Source organism: Tachysurus vachellii, chromosome 2, assembly GCF_030014155.1.
Source record: "Tachysurus vachellii isolate PV-2020 chromosome 2, HZAU_Pvac_v1, whole genome shotgun sequence".
Classification (NCBI taxonomy): Eukaryota; Metazoa; Chordata; class Actinopteri; order Siluriformes; family Bagridae; genus Tachysurus; species Tachysurus vachellii.
In genome coordinates, this window is record NC_083461.1 from 9,081,600 (window position 1) to 9,090,570 (window position 8,971).

Genomic DNA, 8,971 nt, shown 5'->3' on the forward strand with positions numbered 1-8,971 from the left:
TTGAGTTTACAGTAAAGACAAGCAGTTAAAGAAACAACATAGACTGATAACATTGATTTATTGGTTTTCACATAAAATACAAAACCATGGATTTCTACACCCTACACATCATGCACTAAATTACATCGTGTTCCCTTTTTCTCCTTGACTCATTCCAATGAGAAGTCATCACAGCAGCTAGAAGGTGACCATACGACGTTTGAACTTTTATCTTAAGGTTCGGATCTGGACATCTCTACATTTTAGTTAGAGGAAATCCGAAACGAGCTCGTGCTTGTGTTTCTTCTGCACAGGAGGTGCAGAATGGAGAATTGCATGCGTTAATGTAATATGAATTGTTCTAAACTGAGCTACCTGGTTTTTATTGAGTACACTTAATGTGGTGGTGGTAGTGTAGCCTTCAGAACTGTGGATCTGCCAAGTGATCCATGCATTTTTCCCCCCTCTCTCTTGCTATCAAGATGCTTACCTGAGTTAATATCGCAATGAACAAAGAAAATATCTCGTAACATTCACGTGTCAAAGTTTTGTAAAGATTGAAATCTAACTTGTAAGCTAACTAGTCTTTTAGCGCGCGCGCGCGCGTGTGTGTGTGTGTGTCGAGACAGAACTACAGCTCTGTGCTGTTTCCAGAAGAAGCCGGTCCGTTCCATTCAAGCTTCCCTCAGTGAGAGTGCTGATGTAGAAGCAGCTCTTCTCCTTTTTCCACTCTGATCCTAGAGATACTAAAATCCTAGATGTGGCACCTTTAATCCACACGGGTTTGATTACTATGACAAGATCTCACAAGAAATATAATACGCTTATCAGAACGCATCAGCTTGATCGCTGGAGTCGAGCGCGTTTACTGTTTGAATTGAACTCTGAACTTTACATCTTTACACAACTACCGTATACAGGGTATCAGACCGCGACGAACCGTCCGACTGATGTGTTTCCACACACGCTCGTGTAGTTCGATTGCAGGAAATGCATCAAACGTGGTATACTTGGAGTTTCGTGCAGCTACCTTTTTTTTTATTATTATTATTATTTTGAGTGCTACACTGAGCTGTGGACCAGAGCTGTAGCCCTGCAGAAATGTTAAGTTCTAGAAATTTCTACCAAGAAACCAAAAGAAACAATTTTGCTATTACTTATCAAATTTCTAGATTCATTTCACAGTCAGTTAAGTTTCTTTCCCTTTTTCTTTGAGTTTTCACGTGACTGACTTGTATATTTATCGCTTTGATTCGTGTTCTTCAGTGCATTGTGGAATCAAATCAAACTAAAAGTGAACCAAAAGCATAAACCTCACTCTGATTTGTACTCAGCAAAACAGACCTACTCTCTTTCTCATAAATGAGTGATTGCTGCTATAATTTTTGGCATTTGTTTCATCTGATATGATTTATCGAAAGCTGTGCTGTTCCATTTTGTTAGTAAAATCCCGCTGAAACCTGTACAGTCTGATCTTCTTACCTTTTCCCCCACTCTCTCATGAAGTATTTACAGGTCCTAAGCCAGAACTATACTCTTCATGATGATGTATAATTCCTTACATCTATATCTTACATGACTGCTATTTCTTTTAAACAGATTTTCTATCTGAACAAGAAATTAGAATGATGAAGGTGGAGCACAGATAACGCTACTCTGTCTACAACTCTAAAATGGCCTCCTAGTGCAGGCGTGACTGTAAAAGAGTGCGAGCCAGGGGAATACACGAAGAGGGTGGGATGAAGGCGGTGTAGTACGGCACCCGGCCCGCGAGTGGAAACGGCTCGAGCGGTCCTGACCTATTTGGATCTACTGAAACACCGATTCAAGACAAAGCAGCAGAGATGATGAGGTGGAGAAGGAGCAGCCGGAGATCGGATTTGTGGGTTCTCCATCAGAACGTGCTGGAGGAAGTAGTGATGCGTCGTCCGATGTACACACTGAGAGATATGAGGAGAGAAAAAAAATATATAAAGCGTTTAGGCATGCAGGATTACAGCTGTAGGTTCTGTTTCATATGTATTTAATAATTCTACTCGTAGGGTTTTTCAGTATTAAGGTTCAGCAGGAACATTTCTCAGCTGATTCTCTACTGTGATCGGAGTTCTTATAAAGTCAGGATGTGACGTTTGAGCTCACTGGATCTCCTCAGACAGAACGGTTTTGCTATTTTTCTAATTGCTAATAATGAATCTGGCCTAAATATTGCATCAGTTTCTGACTAGACATCAAAACGTGTTTACCTTAACGTGCTGTCTGTTGCTGAGGTGGGTCCGTCACCAAGAGTTCACCTTCAATATTTCACTCGTACCTTATTTCTTTTTTTTAGTATATGAGTAGCAGATAAGAAGTGAAGGGTGAAGTGTGCTGTCATGCCAAAACCTCTACAGCTGACTGTACTGAAATGAGGAGTCAATAACAGCTCGCTCGCTCGCTCTCTCACCAGACACCGGGTTTAAGTTAATATTATACTGCAGTGACCAACACAATGCAATAAACAGTACATATAGAAGATCAGACTGCTAGGATCTGGGCAAGTCGTCACCGAGTGTTTTATAACTTGGGATATAGAAATGTGAAATTTCCTGATTGTACAGCCTTTTTCTTATTATTTACTTATTTTTTTTTTTTTTTTACTTTATTACTGTATTTCTAACCAAACTAGGTTATGAACTTTATGCCAACTAAAAAGCCATAGCAAAGAATTGCCACATATTAGAGTCCTAAGTGCAGTCATTATCTATGCTGTGTGTATTTATCAGGACATGACGAGCATACTGTTATTGTGTCTTTACTGTAAATGTCTATGGATGTAAAACATATACCCAGAAATGTATTTCTATCAAAAGTCTGAAAGCCACTACAGAACAAAAAATAAAACCCATTATGTGGGAACTTTTTTTATTATTATTATTATTATTTAGATACTTTTAAGCTACTTAAGTTATAAATGGTGCAGAAACAAGTTCTAGAGTGCATGAGGGTCCTTTTTGAACTGGTCATGCGTACAAGTACCTAGTAGAGCGTTTTAATGCTGTAAGGCCTGATTTTTTTTTTTTGTCCAATTTTAAACTTAAATGGACAGATTGTCTACTGCATCATTTAAAGAAGAAGAAAATGATGTACGTCATACGCTAAGGCCGTCACACTCGCCACATCGCAACGGAACTCAATGTCTAAGGCAGATTTTAGAGCGATATATAATCAAGAGCACTTCCTAACTCCATCATTAGAACTGAGGGAGAATTGCGTTAATTCCTGCCGTACGGCTCCGAAAACTCGAATCATGGCTGAGCCTCACTGAAGCTCATCTGCACTGTACAGCCGTGTTTGTGGGGTGGACGTCACTTACCCGAGCCCCATGGCGAGGATGTGAGAGACGATGAGAGAAGGTAGGAAGACTTTGAGGAACTCAGCAGAGAAGATTCCTCCCTTCTTCATCACGCTCGTGTTCCTGATACTCAAGGTGCTGGAGCGTTTTGGCTGCTTCAGCAAGAACTCCCTGAAAACGAAAAAAAAAAGAAGCAAAGAAATATTTTCTCTCCATTTTAAACAGTCAGACCCAAAAAAACACACACAGAACACTCATTCACTCACTCTCACTCATTTTCTATTTCTTATCCGAACTACCTCAGGTCACGGGGATCTCAGGCGTCATCGGGCATCAAGGTAGGATACACCCTGGACGGAGTGCCAACCCATCACAGGGCACACACACACTCGCACTCATTCACTCACGCAATCACACACTAGGGACAATTTTCCAGAGATGCCAGTCAACCTACCATGCATGTCTTTGGACCGGGGGAGGAAACCGGAGGAAACCCCCGAGGCACGGGGAGAACATGCAAAATCCACACACACAAGGCGGAGGTGGGAATCGAACCCCCAACCCTGGAGGTGTGAGGCGAACGTGCTAACCACTAAGCCACCGTGCCCCCCACACAGAACACGATGGAGAAAAATTGATATTAACATTTAGCTTTTATAATTTAGGAATAAATTTAAAAAAAAAAATTGTTTGGGGTAAATGTGCAGATGACACACCGACACCGAAGCTATATTAAGTGTCCTAATAGGAAGTAGCCCCTAAAGTTGAATCACCTGCACAAATTTTCTGCCCATGGTTCAGTGCTCATGCTCACGTGCCCACTGTAGGTGCTTTCGGCAGTGGACCGTCTTCCAGTTACGCAGCAAGCTGTGATGCATTGTTTTCTGCTTTCTGACACTGTTCTATCATTAAGAGCTTCTCTTGAAATATCTGCTACAGTACCTACTCACTGGGCTTGGACCAGACGGCTACCTTTCACTTCCTAAAGCAAATCAGTGAGGCTTGGATGCACTTTCTCCCAGATTCCTAGGGTTTTAAGGTATTAAAGTAAAAAAAAAAAAAAAAAAACCTTGGCCTTATGTACAGTATTTGTTATTATGCAGCACGACACTGTCAAAAACACAGTGTAGGTTTTTGACCTCTGATCATTTTGCCTTTAAATAATGTATATTTCCTCTGGCTAAGAAAGTCAGAAAGAGCTAAAGTTGTAAAGATGTGTAAAAAGTCTTCAGGACGGGAGTTTTTTTTGCTGCATTGTTTGTGTTATTCACGAACGCCTGTGTATACCTGCCCTAACATCTTGTTAACAGCGACTGATAACTTGTTTTGAAGAAGTGTCACATCATTAAACATGACCTTAAACAGACAAAATTGTTCAGTTTACAAATTGCTAATCACCGTAATTGATTATTTTCCTATAACTGCTCACCAGAAACAACCGTTGTTTGATAACGACAGTAATGTTGTAATCAGTATATGCTACACAATATAGAGTTATCAGTAGAGTTTAAGCAATTATTAAAATCATCAAACTGTGTAATGAGTGCGTGATTTACTTGGGTGGGATATTTTCTGGTCGACTCGACCAGTCCCATATCCAGTCAGCGTTTTTCTTCATGAGGTTGTCGACCTCTTTCCTCCTCTCCAGAAAGTCTTCATCGGACTGAAACCAAACAAAACAGGTTAATTACCGCAAGCAAATTTTTCATCCTTTTACAAAGATTATGATGCTAATAATACAGTAATCACACCTACAGCAGGTTTGTTAGTAAGCTTTACTAATATCAAAACCTTTAAATTGGGCTGACTAAATTCAGTCCATTTTAGAGCCAAGCGTCACTAAAATATACCTGTGAGCTGTTTTTCTCTGCTGAGCTGTGGATCTCTGATCCTTTGCTCAAGTGCAAAGGAGTCTGGGACCTTGGAGGACTAGACAGGTAAAAGAAGACGACGTTCAAATGTGAGTATCTTTATTTTCTTTGATATTTTCAGAAAAAAGGTGTTATGTAAATCTACCAAATTCTGTCGTTCCTTGAGTTTCAGCTCGGTTAATAAATTAACCATAAAAGCAATGAATATTGCTGGATATTAATTAAGCTCCTTGTGTTAGGGCAGACCTGTCACAGGGTAAACTCCCTCTGGAGCTGCTCCTGCCAGACTCGTGCTGAGCATCCAGCAGCATCTTCTCCATGTCTCCAGAGGGAGCCTGATCCTCCACTGTTGCTTTAGGAGCCCCTCCAGCTCCGTTATTGAAGTGCAGCTCCACCCAAGAGCCTGCAATCATGCCATCATAAAAAGCAACATTCACACATTGTTCATATCAGTCTGCTGCTGTTGTGAGTAGGCCTTGGCTAATATTAATCCTATTCAACCATATTAAGGATTGGGCCTCAGTTTTTGTTACTGAGGACACCAGATATGTCACAAAGTAATATACACTTTGAAGGTTAAGTGCACAGGTCTTTACATTGTTAGATATGCACTTGCAGTACTATTACAGTTAACGTAATGATACTGTGTCCTCTTACTTAAAACTTAAATTGCAAAACAGGGTTTACGTCACAGGGATTATTTGTGTCATGATTTGTTTATGCACTGTACTTTGTATTATACTAATATTACTAATAATCAGTGATGGTGGGTCATGATATTGAATGGTAGGTGAACAAATATATGTAGTCTGTAACATACCATTCATTCAAGTTAGTTTATCTTAATATATTTTAATCTTTAGATCTGTGAATTATTTGTAATATCATATGTCGGTGGGCTTGAAATGCGGCGTCGAAAGAGAGCAGGAAGAGAAAAATAATAAAACAACAACCTCATCATCAGTGACAGGGCTACAGACACTAGGAAGCAAGGCTGATATTGCCCTGATATTCTGGATCTGATCTCGATCTCTCTCTCTCTCCCTCTCTCCCCATGGACATCATGCACATGAACAAAGCCTATACAACTCAATGATTCTAATGATATTCACTGATATCATAAGGATAGAAACAATTATACCAAGATATATACGAATATGAGATGAAGGGCAGCAGATCAACAAAGGACAGGTGTGTCTAAGCTGGTGTAAATATAGGCTGTAAATAGCTCTGCTCGTTCATCGTGTGCTCATCAGCCAATCACGTCGCAGCACTGACTCCGCCTTGTGACGTCATAGTCTGAATGGAGGAATGCGTTTCTCCCTCCATGCTGGTATTGTTGTTGTTGTTGGTGGTGTTAATCTAATGCCCATCACATACACATTTACAGAAAAATAAATATACTGAAGGCTTTCAATAGACGTTTACGTCGCTGCGTTAATCACGTGTTTATAAAGCATAATAATAATAATAATAATAATAATAATAATAATAATAATAATAATAATAATAAATTAACACATTTAATAATAATAATAAATTAATACATTTAATAATAATAATAATAATAATAATAATAATAATAATAATAAATTAATACATTTAATAATAATAATAATAATAATAATAAATCATTAATGTTAAGCCAAACTCCTATTGTTAATCCCTCTCATATTATTTAACCCTAAAGGTTTCAAAGCACTGTAATAAATCAGTTCTGGTTAATGTTGACTCTCATGTTGACGTTCTATATATTAAGAAGCTGTAAGAAATAAAGATTGTTGTTGTTTTTTTTTACCTTGCAGGTTCTCTTCTGGAAGACTTTGTTTATCTGTCGACATGATGGCAGAAGGTCCAGTCAAACCTCAAACAATACAGTCTCCTTCAAGCTGCTTATTATTATTATTATTATTATTATTATTATTATTATTATTATCTATAACGTTTAAATAAAGCCTGGTCGTGTTCAGACAGAGAGATGTACACAGACGCATTGGTCGCATCAGGTTTAGTCTTTAATGCCGCATAGACAGCGCACATGTATGTTCAGGTGACTCAGGAATCGGTTCTACTTCAATATAAAACCTGAACAAACACCGTGACGTCACTTCAGCTGCTCTGCTGGTGTGCGCTGATTGGTGAAACAGCTGCCTGTCAGGCTGAGAACCTCTAGGTCCCGCCCATAAAGTCTATGAACTACAAACGAGGTTGCCAGGTTGCTTAAAATACCGAAAGGTGGGATAAATAAATAGGGTTTTCAGATCGCAGGAAAACAAATAAAAACATTAAATAGCTATTACAAGTGCATTTAGACGTGATTATTATTGAATCATGCTTGTCACATTTTTTAACGACTGCTGTTTTACTTTCTATTTTTTTATTATTTTGAAGATGAATCAGAATCAGGTTTATTGGCCAAGTGTGTTGACACACACAAGGAATTTGGTTCCAGCAGTTTGTGACTCTCAAAAGTACAGACATAAATAACACTATACTATACAAACTATAGAAGACAATGCAGACGATGAGATACAACATAGACATAATGAGTAATAAATATGAATATAGAATATGAACATAAAGTGTGGGAGTGCAATAACAATATTGTGCAATATTACACTTTTTGTACAATATATAGCAGCAGTAGTGTGTAATATATACAGATGATGTGATGACTGACAGTTCTGATAATGCAGTACTTATTGATATGAAGCAGTGAATATAATTATGGTGAGTTGTTGATCAGGGTGATTGCCTGGGGAGTGTCTGGCAGTTTTAGTAAGCAAAGTTCTGTAGCATCTGCCAGAAGAGAGGAGCTGAAAGAGGTTGTGTCCAGGGTGCGAAGGATCAGTGGTAATTTTTCCTGCCGGGTTTCTGGTAAGTCCTGGGGAGTGGGCAGAGGGGCACCAATTATTTTTTCTGCGTTGCAGTCTGTTTCTCTCCTGTTTTGTTGCTGCACCAAACCAGATGCTGATGGATGTGCACAGGACAGATTCTATGACTGCAGTGTAGATCAGCATCAACAGCTCCTGTGGATACTTCCTTAAATGACGTAGAAAGTACATCCTCTCCCATTTCAGGTCTTGTGAAATAGTAGTGCCCAGAAACTTGAAGGCCTCCACAGATGACACCGGGCTGTTGGATATTGTGAGGGGGGAGTGTTGAGGGGTCTTTCCTGAAGTCCACTATCATCTCCACAGTTTTGAGGGTGTTTAGCTCTAGACTGTTCTGACTGCACCATAGCACCAGCCGCTTCACCTCCTGCCGGTATGCAGACCCATCGCCATCTTGGATGAGACCGATGAGCGTAGTATCATCTGCAAATTTCAGGAGTTTAACAGTTTGGTCACTTGAAGTGCAGTCGTTAGTGTTGAGGGAGAATAGAAGTGCGGAGCACCAGTGCTGATTGTCTGAATGATGGAGGTGACACCTCCCAGTGAGGTGTGGCAAAAGTCTTTGTTTACTATCCATACTTTATTGGATTATTGGCTCTATTTCCTCTATTTAAATGCTACATAACTATACTTCCCTTTAAACATCTATTTCTAAAGTCATTATGTGTATTTTACAGCTTTTTTATTAGTTATAAATCTTTATCAGATTCAACAGGGCCTAACAAATTTAATCCAGACCTTATACTGCTATGAATATATTTTATTTAACAAGGCAAATTGTATTATGACAGCAAGCAATTAGCATTCACTAGTTTGTATAATAATTGAGTTATCGACCTAGCTAACATTAAAAGATAAGGAATAAAACTAAGCATTAATAATAAGGAATAAAACTA

The 8,971-nt window shown here is 39.1% G+C and overlaps 1 protein-coding gene across 1 annotated transcript; it reads right to left on the minus strand.

The window, feature by feature from the left end:
* Window positions 1-39: 39 nt before the first annotated feature.
* On the minus strand, window positions 40-7,250 carry bnip3 (BCL2 interacting protein 3). The gene is made up of 6 exons (XM_060895597.1): window positions 6,980-7,250; window positions 5,428-5,584; window positions 5,161-5,239; window positions 4,867-4,973; window positions 3,332-3,481; window positions 40-1,919 (listed from the first exon to the last, which is right to left on the minus strand). The coding sequence occupies exons 1-6, from the start codon at window positions 7,020-7,022 to the stop codon at window positions 1,874-1,876; spliced, it is 582 nt and encodes a 193-aa protein (XP_060751580.1). The 5' UTR covers window positions 7,023-7,250; the 3' UTR covers window positions 40-1,873.
* Between the last annotated feature and the right edge of the window lie 1,721 nt (window positions 7,251-8,971).